This window comes from Prunus dulcis, chromosome 7 (genome assembly GCF_902201215.1).
Source record: "Prunus dulcis chromosome 7, ALMONDv2, whole genome shotgun sequence".
Taxonomy (NCBI): Eukaryota; Viridiplantae; Streptophyta; class Magnoliopsida; order Rosales; family Rosaceae; genus Prunus; species Prunus dulcis.
Genome location: NC_047656.1, coordinates 5,037,390 through 5,057,727, shown reverse-complemented (window position 1 = coordinate 5,057,727; position 20,338 = coordinate 5,037,390). Strand labels below are relative to the sequence as shown.

Sequence of the window (20,338 nt, the reverse complement as noted above, 5' to 3'; positions counted from 1 at the left end):
CGATATGATACAAATTAGCAAACTGTCGATAATGATGCATACACAAATGATAAAGATTATATACCTTTCTATTGGATACATCCAGCGATAGTTGACGGGACCAGCAAGCAATGCCTCTTCTGGCAAGTGAACCATCACGTGCATCATACTTGTAAAGAAAGCTGGCGGAAATATCATCTCAAACTTGCATAGGACTTGGACAATGTCATGGCGCAACTGAAACATGTCTGTCCTTCGCAATGTTTTTGCCGTCAGTTGGGAAAAAAATCTGGATAACAACATGATTGGCTTCACCACATCTTCCGGCAGTAGGTGTCGAATACCCACAGGAAGTAGGCGTTGCATAAACACATGGCAGTCATGGCTCTTAAGTCCAGTAAATTTACCCCCATCGACATTCACGCAACGTGCGATATTAGAAGCATACCCATCGGGAAATTTGACAGACGATACAAACTTTAGGAACTCTTTTTTGTCATTCGGTTTCATAGAAAAGAATGCAAGATCCCTTCTAGCTTTATCACTGTCCCTATTCATCCATAAACCCCTTCGTATGCCCATTCTTTCCAAATCAAGACGAGCTTTGATCGTGTCCTTCGTCTTCCCCTCGATATCTAGAATCGTGCCCACCAATGTGTCGAATACATTTTTCTCAACATGCATCACATCTAGATTGTGCCTCAATTTCAGTTTCGACCAATATGGGAGCTCAAAAAACATAGGCTTGTGCGTCCAGTTCAAATGTGTAGAAGGTCTGGTCCGACTCACTGTTTTTCCGAACGGAGCAAAATCCAAACGGTTCAGCTGTTCCAAGATCTCATCACCGGACCATTCTCTAGGTCTTAGGCGACGCTCTGTGTTCCCGTCGAACTCTTTATCTTTTTCCCGCCATTCGTGGTCCCATGGCAACCATCTCCGATGACCAAGGTAACAAACTTTTCCTGCGTGCCAACCAGAAGTTACATCTTCCTTGCATACAGGACATGCCATATAACCCTTTGTGCTCCACCCAGAAACCATTGCATATGCTGGGAAATCATTCACAGTCCACATAACTGCTGCCCGCAAAGTGAACATCCTCCCAGTTGATTTATCGTACGTGCGAACACCGTTTGTCCATAAATCCTTCAGCTCATCAACCAGAGGCCTTAAGTACACATCAATTGACCTGCCAGGATCCTCAGTTATCAAAGCAGTCATCATCATGTATTCTTTTTTCATGCATTTCCAAGGCGGCAAATTATATGGGAATGCGAAAATCGGCCAAGTGCTGTGGTGTTGGTTTAGAACCCCATACGGATTGAATCCGTCAGTGGCAAGTCCCAATCTAACATTTCGGGGATCAGCAGCAAACTCGGGGAACGTTCGATCGAACTCTTTCCATGCCTCCCCATCTGCAGGATGCCGCATCACATCATCGTCTACCCGTTTTTCCTTATGCCATCTCATGTCTGTGGCAGTATGCGTCGACATATACAATCTCTGCAACCTAGGTTTAAGGGGGAGATAACGCATCACTTTTTGTGGTATCTTAGTCGTTCTATTCTGGGATGTCATTTTGAACCTCGACTCATTGCATATAGGGCATGTATCCAACGTTTCATGCTCTTTGTAGAATAACATGCAATTGTTTTTGCAAGCGTGGATTTTTTCATAACCCAATCCAAGACCATGCAACACCTTCTGTGCATGTTTATGGTCTTTCGGCAAACAATTGTCCGTCGGAAGCATTCTCTTGAAAACCCCCAAAAAGTAATCGAAACACAAGTTCGACATACGATACTTTATTTTTCCGTGCATTAGCTCCACAATGGCAGTGAGAACGGAAAAACTCTCGCACCCCGGGTATAACTCTTGGTTGGCATTTTTTAACAGTTTTTCATACTGTTCAAACTCCGCACTGTCTATTGGTGTAGGCACGTCATCTTCCCCTTCCTGATTGATGTTGGTCGATGCGAATGGAAAAGCATCCTGTATAATACCCATGACTTGATCATTAGGATCCACAATAGGTTCAACATTGTCCACTCTTGGGGCATTTGAAGACGAAGCATGGTCTACTTGTTCGCCGTGAAGGTTCCAAATGCTATATGTTTCAATCATTCCATTCCTTACTAAATGAAATCCAACATTTTCAATTGTCTCAAACAACGTGTTGTTACACCTCCTACAAGGACAACGGATTCTAGTTGCACCCGGGTTGTGTCTACGTGCAAACTCAATAAAATCCTCGATTCCATCCAAGTATTCGTCTGCGCATCTATTCGGGTTCTGTATCCACCTTCTGCTCATAATTCCTGAAACCACAATCACGACACAACAATCACAACAACTTCATACGAAGTTATAATGTCACCTTATGCCTCCGGTAAGGGCCCTATCCCATTCGGGAATGCATAGTCCTGTCACGTAACCTACGGCTACATGAGATTAGATTTCGACGTGGATTAATTTCGGCAGCATCTCGACACAGTTCTTGAAGTGGGCATAGGTATAAATACCTACGTACCACCCGAAGAACGTACCGAGATGACACCGAAATCTCCACAATCGAAACCTAATCCTGTAGCCGAAGATTATGTGACAACACTATGCATTACCAAACTGTCCAAATAATGGGACAATTCAAGAATTAATTGGACCGCAGTCATGCCTTACGCATCCATGCACGAAATCCAACTAATCTCGAACGGGAAACTTCGTGTTACTAAACATAAAAATAAAAGTACGAAGTTAATTTCAATTAACTTCGTACATCACAACACATTGTGCTACGTCACGCACAATTTCACAACATTATAAACATATAACTTCACAAAAAAAGTACAAACATAACAAACAAACTTTTACAATAACATACCTTCTCAATCGTTCTCCACCAATCACTAATCACAAATATCCCTAACGAGAACAAAATTAATAGCATTAGTACGAATTTACATTAATACATTTAAACTAACGACAAAAAATACATACCTAATAAACATACAGAATTCACAGCAGAGCAGCAGCAGGGAGGGAGAATGAGAGAGAGGCAGCATACAGAATATGGAGAAGAAGGACTTTGCGCGACGAAGAGGAAAATTCGTCGCGCAAAACGCCGTCGCGAAAACCCATTTTTCCGTCGCACAAAACAACATTTCCGTCGCGCAATCACGTGTCGACATCTGCTTTTTTGCGCGACGAAGAGAATTATTCGTCGCACAAAATCCGTCGCGCGTATACTAGCGTCGCGCAAAGTATAAACTTCGTTGCGCAAATGAAATATTTCGTCGCGCAAGAGCGCACAGCTATTACACTTTACGCGACGACGGTTTTTCCGTCGCGCAAAAACCCACCTGTATATTCGCGCCAAAAATAAGTTTCCCTCGTTTTCTTACGCGACGGTTGATTTTTTCGTCGCACTAAGTTGTCTTTTGAGACGAAAACTCTCGTCACGCAAAAAATTTTTACCGCCATAATAGGCGCCAATTTTCTGTCCATCTTTGCGCGACGAATACCGATAATTTTTTTACCGCCATAATAGGCGCCAAAATTTTTTTACCGCCATATGTCGTCGCGCAAGAGTTTGGCGCCATAACATAGACTTCGCCACTTTTGTGCGACGAAATATATTTACGTCGCGCATAGCCTTTTTCCGCGACGAAATTATTTGTCGCGCTAGTTTTCTGTAGTATGCGCGACGGAATATTTTTTTCGTCGCAAATGTGCTCCTTGCGCGACGAAATATCCTTCGTCGCGCAAACTTCCGTCGCGCAAATAGTAAATCGTAGTAGTGACTTTCTCCTCTCTCTCTAAGAGAAAACTCATTTCCTTCAAAAATATTTGCATCTCTCTGAGACTGTATTCTGACTTAAACATTGGAGGGCTCTTAGCCAACACATCACCAGTGTTCTCCAATTGACCATTCTTATTTTGCAAGAAATCTTGGAAAAGCGAATAGATGCGAGGATCTTCTCGAATCTACCCGAGAGGAAAATTGCATCAATAACCACTATTGTTTCGTAAAAAACAATCAAACCTTGATTATACTCAATAATAATTGATAATTATGAGTAAATCTCTTTTTTGTATATTCAATAATAATTGATAATTATGAGTAAATCTCTTTTTTGTATATTTAGTGCGAGCCCCATCACTATGATGAACTCGATGGATAACAAGAAAGCAAAGTAAATTGAAAAAAGCAATTGAACTCGATTTCGAGAAAGGAATTTAGTCATTGTTGCAACAATCTTTAGTTGGGATGAACGTCAATTGGAGATCATACCAGCAAGAATTGAAATCTATCAGGAATCTCTGTGGAGATTGAAATATGTGTAGAACATGTGAACTACTTTTGGTTGAAGTCTGTTGTGTTGAAGGAATTGAAGAGTCTTGTTGATGGCTTAAACGTTATATTTATAGGTGTCCTAACCTATCTAACTTGGACTTCAAGCTAACCCTATAATGTGATGACACCTGGATACAATAGCTCTAAGAGATCCATTGTTCGGTCAACAAGATTTTGTGAAGTGTAGCCACTATTGTTTGGTCAAACATAATCAAGCCTTGATTAGACTCAATAATAATTACTAATGATGAGTAAATATCTTTTTTAAATATTTTGTCTCAATGGATAACAAGAAAGAAAAGTAAATAGGAGAAAAAAAAAAGAAAAAAAAAAGGCAATTGAACTCGATTTCGAGAGAGGAATATAGGACTCATTGTTGCAACAATCTTTAGTTGGGATGAACGTCAACTGTGAAGGAAGTTGAGGTTCTACCCCAAAACCAATTGACAATGGGGGGAGTAGCCCAACCCTCAACACGCCCCGGCACGTGTGGTGAACTTTCAAGCCTAACACGTGAACAACACATATTGGGTGACGTGGAAGCACGTATGGCCGTTGGGCCCAACACGTGAAGCCTTACTCTGATACTATGAAGGAAGTTAAGGTTCCACCCCAAAACCAATTGGCAATGGGGTGTGTAGCCCAACCCTCAACAAACTGGAGATCATACCAGCAACAAGGCGTGACAGAGAAATCTTTGAGGGTAATTTCGGATTTGGATGTTATTCGGAAGAATTGAAATCGCTCAGGAATCTCTCCGGAGATCTCTTTGAAATATGTTTAGAGTATATGAAGTCATATGGGTTGAAGTCTTGTTTGATGGCTTAAACGTTATATTTATAGGTGTCTTAACCTATCTAACTTGGACTTCAAGCTAACCCTAATCGTGCTTTAAAATTTAGATGAACGCGTCCGCCAAAAACGACTCAGAGAAGTGAAAATTTTGGTACAAACAAGTAGTTAGATCGCGACATTGTTGTCTGGTGTGTGCAAAAGGAATTAATCTGTGGCCTTCTTTAGCCCCTTTTCTAGTAGTGGGTTTGGATTCACATGAGGACAAAAATAGTGGAATCTACCTAATAGCAAGTACATTCTGTTTTTATTATCTTCTGAATAAAATAATAAAGAAAAAATAGTAGTTAGTGTGAATTAATTCAAGGGTAATATGTTTAACACATTTTTATACCACGTTATATACCACATCTCTGATAAAGATAGAACCCACCAATAAAATAGGGTCATCTTTATTAAAGAGGTGGTATGGTATAAAAATGTGGTAAGCGTATGATTTTCCTTAATTCAAAACTAAAACTCAAAGACAAGGATCCGCCTTGATACGTGTGAGAATGTTTTCTCTTTTCTGAAGTCTGGAATTTCTTTTTTTCTTTTTGGTTTCAGGCTGTGCTGGAAATGGAAGCACAGCGTTCGGTTTCTTGGGGCTGAAAAACCATGTCCTTTACTGTCTCCTTCTCACTGTCTCAGCTGCTCACCATATATATCAACACTAAAGCAAACATCATATCTCATCTCAAATCTAAGAATTTCATAATTTTCCTCTTTCATGCTTTCTTGAGAATCAGTGTTATATATATATATATATATATATATATATATATATATATATGTTCAGAACTTGAGAGCTCAGAGCAGCTAGCTCAGCCTCTGAGAAACTTTCACAGATGCATGAAAACTCATAGAAGCGTTCCTTTTACAGACACCATATTCACACTTCACGTGCAGTAGAATCTACGATCTTCTATTTCATAAAATCATTCATTAAAATGGTTTCTTTTTGCTACATGAAGACAAAGGATCACATGCATGCGAATTGCAACAAGAGTGCTCTGAGTCTGAGATTGAAAGCCCTAAAAAAACCACTCCATATATAAATTAAAAACAAACCCACACAATTAATTTCAAATAAAATTACATATATGAGAAAATATATAGAATGAAAGACAAACTTGAAAATAGTTATGATCACCATTTTAGCAATATGTACTAGTACTAATTAAAGGACTAATGTGCGGTCTAATACGCGTCGCCTTTTCGATCTTTCACTAGCATTTGAGCGTTCTAGTAAAGACTTCAACGCATTCTGTAAGAAATGGACTGATTCAATGGTGTGATCTTTATCCGCAGCAACGATAAGCACGTTGCGAATTCTTCCTCCGAGGGTGGCCATTTCAGCTCTGAGTGTCTTGAGATGGAGGGACTTTAGAATTTCAATTAGATCAGGTAGGAGGTCGGTCCGGTCCTCGCAGCACAAAGAGGCCTTGAAAATAATTCTTCCATCACTTGAATAATCATCCGAAGAGAGCACAGTGATTTCATCAGTCTCAGAAGGGAAGCTCTCAAGCTCAGTGAGCTCTGAAGTTTGTTGTTTCAGCTCTTTCACTCGTTGAACCACCTTTGCTAACAGCGAGGCTTTGTCTGTCTGATAATTTTGGTTATAAAAAAAATATATATTAGAAGTAGAAGAAAAATAATAATAATAATAATAATAAGAAACCCTAATTGTAAAAAGCTCAGCAACTTTCCCAAATACAGTATATGTACACTAAAGACCAGTCTGAGTACTACAATTCCATTCATCCCTTTTTCTTTTTCAGACAGTACTTAGAGTTTGAACATTCAAAAGCTTTAAAAGAACCTAAGCTTTGTATAGATCCAAGATCTTTGAATTTCACTTGTAAAAGCAGTTCACTAGAAGAAACTTTTTTTTCTCTGAATTTAATTAATTCAGAATGAATTAGTGAAAACACTTGATCCTTACACTAGTACCAAAAAAATAATTTAAGTACTGATTCTAATTAGTAAAACTTGTAATTTAGCACAAGTCAATGAACATAAAATCTTTGATTCCTTGGTCAAAAGGGAGATTTAGTCTAGGATTCCAATTCCAGCAGTACTTGCCAACTTTTTCTTTTCTCACCAACCAAACATCAGTCAACAAAGAGAAAAATGAATGTGGATGAAGTGAGAAACGATCTAAGACAAAGCAAAACAAATTATTAAGAGCAAAGTTCAAAGTTTCAAACACAAACCCAAAAACAAACTTCAAAATTAACCTTGCAAAAAACAGATATATGTGATTATAATTAACTGAGAGTACCTTGGAATTGCAAGGAAGAAGGCCTCGAAGCTTATCGAGATGGGAATTGATTCTCTCTCTCCTTCTCTTCTCAGCCTCCTTGTGATTCTTGAGAGCAGCAAGGGCTCTGTCTTGAGGTGAGGTTTCATGTTCAGTGCTAACTCCAGAGACCTCCAGAGGGTAATAATTGTAAGAAGAAGAGCTGCAAAAGCTTTGCATAGCTGAAAACTGATCACAGCTAGCTCCTCCTGGAAACCCAACATATGAACCATTATTGTTGTTCATGTTAATTAACCCGTTTTGGGCCAAAAAACGGTAGAGCTCTTGGTTTTGATGATCAGCTGGCTGCATATCTTGTTCTTGTCTGAGTCAAGTTTCTTTTTTTTTTCTCACTGAGTACTGTTCTTGTTTTCTGATTTGCTTTTTGACCGACCAAGTGAGAGAGATGAGTGAGATACACACACACATATATATATATGTGTGTGTGTGTGTGTACTGAAATGAAATGAAAGCGTTGGGAGACTTTCGGTGGTTTAGTCTTTTTGTCTTTAGGGTTTTATATATATCCGTGAATTTTGGGGTCCAAATGGGTTTTATATTTTTATTTATTTTTATTGGGGAAAAGGGAGGGATGACAAAAAGTGGAATTCTTATATGATGATGTGAGTATGACGATAAAATGCTCTGCAATTTTCAGTTCCATTTGTTTTTTTGTACGGTATTTTCTAGGGCCACTAAAACTCTTCATAGCATGTCTCCAAAAAAAGGTATAAGATAATGGGATGAAATTTCCTACAAGTAACACCTACTGAGATTTTTAGTGTTTTCAAAAAAACTAGCTTTTAAAATTACATTAATATCCTTTGAGGTTTCAAATTATTTTTATAAAATTTCTTTTCGTTAATTGTTTATTAAAAAATGGAGAAATTACATGAATACCTCCTGAGATTTTTGACTTTTTCACAAAACCCCTTGAGGTTTAAGAAATTACATGAACACCCCTAATGTTTTAAATTGTTTTCACAAAACTCATTTTTATTGATTTTTAATCCAAAGCTTGATGTGTTTATAGTTATACAATAAAATCTTATGCAAATAACAAAATTAACCTCAATGAATGTAAGTGCAATTTAATCTCAAATACTAACTTTATCATTTAGAATCATCAATTTTTGAACGAAAAATCAATGGAAAGGGGTTTTGTGAGTCCGAACATCCGGACGTTATTACCGTGAGAATACCATATATTTGCTACTATCCCTCCATACTTTCCTCATTATTTACAATGACGTATGCACAATAATAATGTATGTACATCTGCATAGAAAAAAGAACTAAATATTATATATCACATGCATTTAGGCTTTTGTCAAGTACCACCTAAACAAAAAAAATTTATAATTAGCCACCTTGGCTTTGCTCCATGTAGCAATTGGCACATGCCATCAAAAATTATGTTAACTGATGATATAGAATACGTGGGTCATGCATTTTTTGTGGATGTGGAAGCCATGTAAGCAATGTGTGGACAAAATGTTATTTTTTTTGTTTAAAAAAAATTAATTAGTAAGAGACTTGTAACTCAAATGTTTGAGAATATGCACAAACACTCACATACATAACTTGAACAATAATCACATTTGCGACCTTGGACAGTGATTTCATATAATAAAAATTATGTAAATAACAAACAACAAATGTATGTGCAATCTAATCTCAAAGGCTAACTTTATCATTTGAAGAAATATTTTATATCAAATCATCAATTTTTGAACGAAAAGTCAATGGAAAGGCGTTTTGTAAAAACAATTTAAAACCTCAATGGGTGTTCATGTAATTTCTGAAATCTTAAAGGTATTTAAAAAAAAAAATTAAAAACCTCAGCGAGTATTAGCGTAAGTAACTCTTTTATTTTATTTAAGATCAAGTTTCTCAATTTCAATGTGTTACATGACCCGCCTACTATTTCCCAATGTGAATATTTTCGTTTCAAATTGGTACGAAAGAAAAGAGGGCCGGGGGGCAAAAGTCAAGCCATTTTTGTTGTTGGTTTACTCTTTTCCAAACAAAAGTTGCACATTTTCCAGTTTGGAATTCAAATCAGAATCTACTTGTCGAGTGTAAATGCCTGGTCATTTAATTCTTGTTGATAGTTCGACATGTTTTTGTAAGCATTATATTTACTTTTGTAATGGACCACAAAAACAAAAACAAAAATAAAAAACAAGCAGCATTTGTCTTGGGTAAGATCACTTGACGACAGCCCGTCGTACATTTTGGAATATATATAGCTTTCTTTGAGGATCCCTCAAATTAACTTATTTAATGGACATTTTTGTAAGGCTTACTCCGTATTGTATTTCACTAATTCAAACCGTCTATGTTTTAGATAATCATTCAAAAATTATCTCTACAAAAAATTACTTGAATCCGATATCATTTGACCACTCAATTGTGTAATTGAAATTTTAATACTTTCTTGGAGCACCATGTTCATTGATTTTGTAGGATACAATTAGATGTCGAAACGGTTTCCGATTTGTCTAATTTTTTTTAAGGATGATCTATGAATGTTGATTTAAAAAATAGATAGTTTGGATCGTTGGAAAAAAATTCGTAGAGTACCCTAAAGGGTATCATTCAAATAAAATTATTTAAAGGATCTCTCAATAGAATGGGACTATATATATAAGCATAGAAAATGAATATGGAAACAATTTAGTCGGGGAAATAAAACAGTTAATTTCTTTCGTGTCAAAACATAGCAATATATGTTAGTGAGAGATGGACAGAGGGGCATATGGTCTAATAGTGGAAGGATGTTACTTGAGTTTGAGAAAGTGTCGATAATGTGGAAAATATTTGGCATGAGAAACTTGTGGAATGGGAGCTAAGGACCCACAAGTTTAGATCGAATCTTAGACCAAACATCAATTTTTGCTTTAAGCAAAGGGGGAGGACCTTCTATAATGAGGGGCTATGTTGAGGGGTTATAATGAGGGAGTTCAATCCAACAGTTCAATAATAATTATGCACTGAATCGAACGACTATTATGAACCCTCTTATTATAACCCCTCACAATAACCCCTCGTTATAGCATCCTATAAGCGAAGATGCTTGCTGTTTGGATCTGTTTTTACATGGATGGGCCATGAAGTATTGTTCGCGGGCTCTTAATTTCAGTAGTCCTCTCTTCTTAATTTTGGGTGGTCTCTTTTTGTTTAGGACTTTTTTATTTGGGCTATACAGTGAGTTGTAGGGTATCTGATATATTTTGGGCCTCAAGTAAGAAAAGCTACTCAAAATTAGCTTGAGCCCGCACTGGATGCAACAAGTACCTACACACCCCACCATTCTGCTTTTGTTTGTTTGGTTTTCCTTTTCCTTTTTAATTTCTTTTTATACTAACGATATTGGACAAGAAGATTACACATATAATATCAAGATGCCATAAAAATTAAAACCTGAAATCACTCATCTGCAAGTTAAAGCTCTTTCTAAACCCGTCGGCTTTTATCTTTTGATTTTATTAAGTAAAAAACAGACTTTTTGGTCGCCACTAACACCAAACTCTCACATAACCCATGTATTCACAAACATTCTCTTATTATAAAACTAGTACTCTTCCATGTGACTTTACAACTAATAACATATGCATTTATATTTATATAATATGTGGGGCATAAAACAAAGAAAAGTTTGAATGGGGCAATGTGAACCAAGTGGCACACGTGCTGCACATTCCTTGAAAGATGATTAAAAATACAAGGTGGCTGCTGGGTTTCATCATTATATTCTGTAGAATCATCTCATGCTCTGCATACAACTTTCCTGGTTCAATTAGGTTTTCCATGAAAAAGGAAGAGAAAAGGTGGAAGCACTACTTAAGAAAAAAAAAGTTTAAGCAAACCAGAGTCACTTTGATTGAGATTGCTGTCACTCACACATTTGAATACTTAATACCATTTTCTTTAATTATCACCATCATTGACTACTCTCTCTCTCTCTCTCTCTCTCAAGGAAGGACCCAAACTACATATTTTATAGCAGACCCATAAATCTAGCTTGCTTTAACTGAAGATGCGGCTTTTGATGAATTGAAATGATGAAGGATGATTATGATGGCTGTGTGTGTCATGAGATGAGAAGATGTACATTTTGACAAGTAGTCTGTATCCTCAAGATTTGCTCTCCAGCTCTCTCCTCTCTCTTTATGGGATTTAGATGGTGCGGTGGCATGGAGGAGGGAAGAGAACTCATTAACTTCATTCCTATTGCAAAAGAATTTTGTTAGGCTTCAATCAGATTGGAAAGTGAAAATAGAAGAACCTTGAAACTTTTAGGTCAAGACTTGAAACTTTAGTTCATTTCGCAGTAGGGCTACAAAAATTTCTTGTCCTCTTAAGTCTCGTTTGGTTCGCGGAACGGATTTAAGAGGAAATCATTTTCCTTGTTATTTCTTAAGGAATGAGAAATGGAAAATTTCTTTCCCACGTTTGGTAATGCCGGGAAAGTAACCGGGAGATTTCACTTTATTTCATTTATCATATTTGTTTTGAGTATGAATGAAAAATAAAGTTTGTATAATTTTTCAATTATACCCATATTAAATCAAATAAAAAATAAGTGTATTTAATGATATATTGTAATTCTAAATTGTTAATGGAGACAAAATGATTATGAAAAATGTGCATTGAATGTTTGCTCATTTCCCCAAACTTTCCCATAATGAGGGAAAACAAAACCCAATTTGGTTGGAAGACTTCATTTTCTTCCCTACTTGCCAATGTACCAAGCAACCATTTCCCATGTATGGACTTACCAAATATGGAAAATCAATTGATTTCACATTCACAGACCTCCTTTCTCATGAAACAAACGGGTTAGAACCCAAAATATAGCAAATTTGGAATATTACTTGTGTGTCAGCTCCTATATAGTTGTGGTCCTCACCCTCACTCGTGGCCATGAATATTTTTGCTTACCGAGCTTTATAACACACCATTTCCAGTCCCTTTAAGAAAATATTAGACTTGAAGTTAAGCTCTTTTTGACGTTTTGACCACGAAATATGAGATATTGTGGTTATCTTAAAAGCTTTAGAATCCTTTTAAAAGGTTAATGTTGTACTTTTGAAAGATAATATACTCTAGAAGTTCCATAACTATGTAAAACAATCTTGGTTTAACTACTCTTTCAAGTGAATTTGGATTTCACTCCTTTCGATTTGGTTTAAGGTTAAATCCAAGCGTGACAACTTAAGTGCAACAAACCCTAGAAAAAATCCTGGACAGCAAGCAACCACTCATCCCGACCTACTAGCATGCTGAAGAACTTTTCACTGGTTGAGAGACAACACAACGAGCAAAAAGAGGTTCAAATCACACGCTATAAAAAGGTTGAAAATATTTTCCATTCTTATGGAAAATAAATATTCTCAGCAGAAACTTTATTGGGCAACTTGCTGCAAAAGTTAAAGTTTAAGCTCCTCGTTCACATTTGGATAGCAATTTTCTCTCTCAGCGGTCTCTAGTGTTCCCCAATTCAAAGACCAGCCAGCAGAGAGGTTTACAAGGTCTGCCAAACACATCCTTAAAGCAAGACTTTGAGCAATACCAACCGACATTGGCTATGGAGATAGGCTCCCCTCAGCATGTCAGCTAGGCTGCTGCTATACATTTGCTTTATCTTTTCTAGCAGCTTGCCTGCAAAGCTTTTGCCATGCCTCTCATTTTCAAGTTCCAAGCAGATATGACCAAAATTAAATTTAAATGCTTGAGAAAAAAGCAGATATGTATTATATTGGGCTATATTTACTCAAGTCAAAGCTCACAGCTGGTAACATTAAGCACTGCCCAAAAGGCAGAAAGACCACAAAATCCAATAAACTCGCATGCATTTGATATGTTAGGCTGCGGAAGGCATCCACTGTTTGGCTGCAGACTTTTTCTTATAGAAAAAGCAGTTTGGGTTTGGCTTTAAATTTCTTGCATAGAGATTCCAGTTGGGTTTAAATCCTTTTTGACCTTAGGAAAAAAGAAAAGGCTAAAAAAGTAGAGGGCATCTCCAACTACAAACAAGCTTCACTTCATCAAAAGAACAAAAAAACAAAGGCACAAAAGGTTCATAGAAAAAGGTAAAATGAGAATAAAAAAGTAGCAGAGCTTCCACAAAAGCTCATTTCTCCATCTCTGATTCTTCTCTCTCCTCTCTCTCTATCTACCTTGTGTGAAGAGAACTTGTCATTATATTTCCTCCCACATCTCTATCTTCTTCTTGTCTACGTTCTTCTGAAAATCTATGCTGTTCTTCTGTTAGAGAGCCAAAAAGCAAAATCCCAATGCCAAAATGGTGAGAACTACATTATGACTACTGTTTGCTCAACAAGTTAAGAGATTCTCTGTTTCACAGTCCAAGCAGGATGTAGTAAACCAATGTGATAGGCAGAGCAATTAGCATTCCAAAAATAACCCTGCACAACACAAACTTGCTTATATCAGATTACTACATGTTTAAGACTAAGCAGTGGAATTACAATCAAGATGAGAGTTCATGTTTCGAACCCGGTGCTTAGTATGTCAGGATGAACATTGTATTCCTTGGCAAAGACAAAGGGAACAATCCCTTGTGGAAGAGCTGCCTGAAATCACAGAACAAAAGGTTATTTGTTATCCATTGAAGCCTTTGAAGAATTTTCCACAGGCAAACTTTCATTACCTGTACAATGGCAATGTGCAACAGAACACCTCGCAGTCCTACAGCAATTGAGGCTGCCGCCATGACAGCCGGACCGGAGAGGAATCGAACTGCCATGGCAAAGGAAGCAACTGAATTTCCACAGGCAATCATCTTTGGTTGTAATGCCATGAACAAGCCTGCAATCCCATCAAAGATAATGCTCATCAATAATACATATTTCAGCCATCTAAGAACATGTTGTCCAACTAGAGTTGTACAATATTTAGCACAAAAGCATTAACTTTGCAAATTTAACATACCAAGACTAAACATGGCCATTCCAAGACCTGCATCTGACAGAATGGCGATTGAACGGGCCACGATTGCGGGCATAACAACGTGCCACCTGAAAAATCACAACACAGATTATAAACTTCCAATTATGATTGTAAAGCCCCTCTTGAAAGTATTTCACAATTTAGTTATGCTTACTTATATGAGACTAAAGACCAGGTGAGGCCAATAAGGCTGGAGTAAGTGTTTGGGTTCCGAATGAGTTTTCGCCAAACCATGATAAGAATCAGTCTGGTCATAACACTAGCAGGTGGCATAGCTGTGGCCTTTGGTTCACCATGAGCCGTCTTGGGATGGAGTTCAGTGGTGGAGCTTGAACCCAACTTGGAAAGCACAGGACCTTCCCGGTCAACCCCATTTGAATTTGGTCTGTTGTCAAAGCTGAACTCATCTCGGCCAAACTCATCATAATCTAAATATGAAAGCAAAAACCAATTGTTGCAGATCAAAACATGAGGAAAAAAGGACATGACAAAAAGCAAATCCACTAGTCACCAGTAATGACAAAATAAGACCCAGAAACAAAAAACAGGGGATTTTGTTTTGGAAAAGCAACAAGAGAAAAATGGGGCATACAGGAAAGGGCATAACAAACAAAATCCAACAAACCCCACTTCTTCACCCACAAGCAGATAAAAATCAAATCCCACATTCATCCAGACAAATACAGTTTGCATAAATGTACAGAAAGATCCAAAACCTTAACAAATAGTTTACACATCACAAACACAACAATCTAATAATAGAGCCAAAACAAGCATGCCCTTGTGACAAATATTCTCAAAGATTAGTGTTGGCAAATTAGCATACCCTTTTGGTGAGCAACCCCACCAATGTCGTTGCCATACTCTCCACCTCTGAAAACATGAATGCCTCCTTCAGACACAGGTGAGGCGCTTGAGCTCCAAACAAACATGTGGAGATCTTTACCGCCATCAGCCCCATCGGGTTTCTTCTTCGCATTGGGCCCTGTCACCGGAGAGAAAATTCCGGCTGTAGGAGGTGCGGGATACCCCGAATTCCCCGGCGGATAAACCCCATTTGCTCCTCCTCTCATCCCAACTCCGCCTGCCTCTTCATCAAACCCAACATTTCCATAATTTGACTGCCTTGGACTCGCATTGCTCATGTTCTTGCCGTTCACCATGGAGTAGAAATCAGTGTGGTTAAAGCTTGAGCCTCTGGGAGTTGGGTTTCTTGAAGACTGAAGGCTGTAAATCTCAGCATTTGTTAGATTCGAAGGCCTTGGAGTTAAGGAAACGCCAGAGTTGGGTCCGTGGGATCTTCTGGAGTAGATTTCAGAGCGAGAGCTTGTAGATTTTCTGACAGTGACATGGAGCTTGCCATCTTCACCAACCTCAGCTTCAGTTTGCAACGGCTCTTTCCCATCTAAGGAAATGATATCAGAATCAACCCTGAAGGAAATGATGGAGCCAGCAGTGTCTGGGAACTGTTCCCCGATCAAGAGCCTAGCTCCTCTGTACTCAAACAAGAAGAGCATCAGAGTGTACCAAATAATGCATTGGAGGACCACAATTTGGACCATCAAGCTGCCTGAGGCATCTCCATACATGCCCTTTAACAAGGGTATGCCCATGACCAGAGTGTTGGGGAGAGTGGAGAGAGAAAAGAGAGTTATGGACCATTCTAGAGAGCCTCTTGAGCTGGTTCTTGACCATACTGCTAGGGCCACCAAGACTATGACTTTCTGAAGAGTGTCAGCTGCTATGAACCTGTAGTTCATGGCATAGGGATTGTTGGTAGAGATGAAGTGGAAAGAGAGCAGAGGAACTGCAAACAGAGCCACAAAGCGGTTTATGCCCGAACACTGATCAGGGCTGAAGATCTTCCACCATTTCACTGAGCCGTAGGCTAAGATCATGGCCACATAGAGTGGCACAACAGCTGTGAGAACGTGGTAGAGGTCTGTTAAACTGATCATGTTTTCTTGTTCTTTCTTTGTGTTTGTGTGTGTGTGTATTTTTTTTTTTATTTTGGCTTAATAAAGGTCGCGCCTTTCTCTGTTTTTGATGGGTTGTGTTGGGATTAGAGGAAACCCAGATGTGAAAATGGGATTAATGGCAGAACCCAAGGTGAGATAAAGCAGATGAAACCAGTTTTCGTGTGACTTTGGACGCAAAATATCAACCCATTTTCAGGTGAAGGGTCAATGACAAAGATGGAAAATGAGAGATATTAAGTAAAGTGAAAACGAGAGCAACCGCCGGAAAATGACCAGAGTTTTTTATTCTCTCTCTACCTAGAGAGAGAGAGAGAGAGAGAGAGAGAGAGAGAGAGAGAGAGCGTGAGAGGGAGAGGGAGAGATGGTGGCAAGTGGGGATGGGAGAGAAGTAAAGTGGTTATATTTATGGCATTTTAATGGCAGACAAAGAAATAAAAGCAGAGGGCTTTTGAGAAACTTTTTTAAGTCTTTTCGTAGAGGAGTTGGCAATAGGCATCTCTACATATCTCAGACAAAGGGAAAGTAATTCAGTAATTGAGAGGGAAAAGACCAAACAGCATCGGAAAGAAAGGGGATGAAGAGGAAGGTAAAGCTAAAGGAAAGGGAAAGACTTCAAAAGATTCTCTTCACTGTTTTTTTTTTTTTTTTTTCATGTCTACATAATTTTATAAGAATGTTTAGAGTGGGGAGATGCCTATTTAGGATGTAAAAAATAAGATTTCCATGCAGTTTATGCAAATGTAGTCTTTGCAACAATGGAGGAAATGAATTTAGATTGTCATGTATTAATTTATTTGTGTTAATTTTTTAAAATTTTGATAACATAGAATTTCATTAGAAATTTTAAACTTTCATGTACATTTGGATTTTCATGTATTTGTATAAAATTTGAGATTCTAATATTATAAAATTTTATTTTCAATAGCTGGACAGAATCTCTCATGTCTATCTGTTGAGGCCCAAAAACTTTAAGGCTGGGTCCAAACATATTTCTAGTTCAACGCAACGCTTAATTGAGGAAGAAGCCCGACTAGGATACGCATAAATTTATCGGATGCGCTTGCACGAGTTGTGGGCCACATGCCACGCCAAGCAAACATGCAACATGCCAAACGAAAATAGTTAGTTTGACATCGAGCAACGCTGCAAGCTTAAGTGGACCCAAGCCACGTGAACGTCTGGGGCTTGTTGAGTAGGTTGTGGTATAGATGGTTATAAGTATTCACGAGACCCATTGATGTTCAAGGGATGAAAGTTTTGGGCTAGTTCAGAACACCAAAACTCAAGTCCCTTTCTTGAACCCAAACATATGGGTAAGCAAGGGAGAGAGAAAAAATGGCCCAATGCCTTAGGAAGATATTCAATAGTTTGCAATACTTAGGAAAATCTCGCACCAGCTAAGATGCCCAGCGCCTTGACAAAGAAAGAAGCAAATAAGTTGTTTCCATCAGCTTGACAAAACCATGAAGGATTAGCTAGCCGCTGGAAATAAAAATGTCAATGACCCAATACCTTAGAAAAGCCCAGCCCAGTACCTTATAAAATATCTAGCATCGTATCTAGCTTGTCAAAAACCTCAGAACCAATTCAAATAGCAGGCCATTGTAAAAACCAACGGAGATTCATATGCGCAAGAGGAATACCCATTAGACTAATGCCTTTACCCCTGTTTCTTTCTTTTGCAAGCTCTAATAGGAAAACCATAATAAAAAGAGGGCAGCACCTCACTCACATGGAGAGGTCCAATTGTGTGAAGATCTTGGAACCCCAAAAGGCTTGGTGCCTATATGCTCAGGCTGGGGAAATTTCACCAAATAAGAGTGAATGGGAGAAAGTGAAGAAAAAGGAAGAGAGAGGCTTGATAAAATTAAAGGTTCCAGCGCCTATAAAAGGAGACTCTTTCTGCCCAGCAAACACACCACCATCCAGAGCACGACCAAGCTTTTGTCGATTAGTTGGAAATTTACTCAAGACACCTCATTCTCTACTTCTATCTCTCCCTTTCTTCCTTAGTCAAAATCTTCCCAAATATCTCTCCCCCTTACTTTAAGCTTTCGTTTCCATTAGAAATTCGTGCTCTTTCTCTCTACTGCTAAACTCATGAAGGCTTAGCTCCCATGCCACAAGCTTTTTAAGCCAAGCTATATTACTAATCTGTCACGTTCATCTGGTTATTGGTGAAAGGAACCAAATGTGTTTTCTAAGGTTTTACAAACTTTTCAAAACTTTTTTGGAGCTTGGTTCTCAAACTCAGTCACAAGGAAAATTTTGCTTGCCTTTTCCTTACGGCAGCCCAAGCCCATTTGTCAAGCTGTTGGAACAAAAGGAGCCCTATAACATCTCAACCCTCGAATTTTTATTCTCAATATCATCCATTTATCTCTAAATGTCAAAGCCTTCAGAATTATTCATCTCTTGTATGAATATCTTTATCCTTCACTATAATACAATGAGCCAACAAACTTGTTTGACTTTCGAATGTGAAATAGTGGTTGGCATGACTGTCACAAGCAGTGGCAGACTCACATAGGGATAAACAGGGTCCCTTGACCCTTTGAATGCCGGAAAACCTCCATGGCAGCTTTTATAACAACCCCATGGAAGGTTGGGTGGCGGCCTCTGATTTCCCACCAATTGTTCAACGAAATGCCCCAAAGAACCTTTGAGATTAAGCTGGACATTGGAACTTGGAAACTATAATACCACCTACAAACACAACCTAAAGCAGTAGTAGATGAAATGGATTGAGAGGTTGTCGTCTTAAATCCTAAAGATGAAAGCTTTCTATAGGTTTACCTTTAACAAGCAAGTAGGGTGGGCATCAATTTGGCCGAACTAACCAAGAAAAAGTCAAACATTTTAAAAACCGAACCAAACTATTTATGGTTTGATTTTGATTTTTGAGTTTTTGTAAACCGGCCTAAACCAAACTGAACCGTTATGTGTATATTTATTTATTTATATTTTATTTTACATTTATAATACTCTAATGAAGTAATAACTATATAAGGATATTTGAATTGAGTTATATTAATTATTTAAATTTGAAATTTTTTATTTTTTATTTTTTGTAGAAATATCACATGAACTTATACCTCAGTTTAATTTGTCACCTTAAAGAAAAATTTAAGAAAAATGTCTCTTTAATTTTTAAAAATCCATGATTTGTCATCTAACTTTAACACCAACCAATTTTCCATCCATTTTTAAGGGTATTGTAGTCTTTCCATTTTCAAGGAGAGAAAAAAGAGACCTCTCTCTCCCTTTCTCCCCCACCCACACCCACACCCAAATACATCACATAGGACCCCCCCTCCTCCCTCTTCTCTCTATCTCTGTCTCTCCAAGCATGTACGAATATTTTTATGGCGTTCATTGAGCATGTCTAAAATTTTCAGATATCTGATTTAAAACTACTTAAGCTTCCTACCCAAAATCCAACCACCTTTCTTGTCTTCATAGTTTAATTAACTTACGCCACTCTATTTGTGTTGAAGGATCTAAAGTTTGCTTGGTCACCCACTGTGTTTTTTTTATATATACTGATTTTTCCATTTTAAAAATACCCTTGAAAATGGAAAGACTAAAATACGCTCAAAATTGATGGGAAATTGGATGGTGTTAAAGTCATATGACAAATAATGGATTTTGAAAAATTAAGATGACATTTCTCTTAAATTTTTCTTTAAGGTGACATATTGAAACTGAGGTATAAGTTTAGGTAATATTTCTACAAAAATGGCTAACAATGTTTAAAAAATGCAAAAGAAAGAGAACTGGACTTAGGTCCAAACCTACTGAACCAAACAGTATTAAATTGGTTTTGTTTGGTTCAACTTCCTTCATGATTTTTGACAAATATCATCAATTCTTTAAGATGTAGCTTTTTATCTACTGTACTATCTTTTTAACAAA

At 37.8% G+C, this 20,338-nt stretch overlaps 2 protein-coding genes across 2 annotated transcripts; both read right to left on the bottom strand.

The window, feature by feature from the left end:
- Positions 1-6,189: 6,189 nt before the first annotated feature.
- LOC117634699 (transcription factor bHLH106-like) lies at positions 6,190-7,940 on the bottom strand. Its single transcript, XM_034368886.1, has 2 exons — positions 7,449-7,940; positions 6,190-6,770 (listed from the first exon to the last, which is right to left on the bottom strand). The coding sequence occupies exons 1-2, from the start codon at positions 7,776-7,778 to the stop codon at positions 6,345-6,347; spliced, it is 756 nt and encodes a 251-aa protein (XP_034224777.1). The 5' UTR covers positions 7,779-7,940; the 3' UTR covers positions 6,190-6,344.
- A 5,542-nt stretch (positions 7,941-13,482) lies between these two features.
- Positions 13,483-16,772, bottom strand: LOC117635070 (probable auxin efflux carrier component 1b). Its single transcript, XM_034369401.1, has 6 exons — positions 15,271-16,772; positions 14,599-14,872; positions 14,427-14,512; positions 14,146-14,303; positions 13,992-14,068; positions 13,483-13,900 (listed from the first exon to the last, which is right to left on the bottom strand). The coding sequence occupies exons 1-6, from the start codon at positions 16,400-16,402 to the stop codon at positions 13,834-13,836; spliced, it is 1,794 nt and encodes a 597-aa protein (XP_034225292.1). The 5' UTR covers positions 16,403-16,772; the 3' UTR covers positions 13,483-13,833.
- Between the last annotated feature and the right edge of the window lie 3,566 nt (positions 16,773-20,338).

What these genes read in the sequence shown, in the direction of transcription:
- LOC117634699 (XM_034368886.1), bottom strand. Translation starts at nt 7,778, where the DNA reads ATGCAGCCAGCTGATCATCAAAACCAAGAGCTCTACCGTTTTTTGGCC. An exon ending in TTCTTCCTTGCAATTCCAAG is followed by an intron (nt 6,771 to 7,448) that starts GTACTCTCAGTT and finishes CAAAATTATCAG; the next exon opens with ACAGACAAAGCCTCGCTGTT.
- LOC117635070 (XM_034369401.1), bottom strand. Translation starts at nt 16,402, where the DNA reads ATGATCAGTTTAACAGACCTCTACCACGTTCTCACAGCTGTTGTGCCA. An exon ending in TGGGGTTGCTCACCAAAAGG is followed by an intron (nt 14,873 to 15,270) that starts GTATGCTAATTT and finishes TTTCATATTTAG; the next exon opens with ATTATGATGAGTTTGGCCGA. An exon ending in TGCACATTGCCATTGTACAG is followed by an intron (nt 14,069 to 14,145) that starts GTAATGAAAGTT and finishes CTGTGATTTCAG; the next exon opens with GCAGCTCTTCCACAAGGGAT.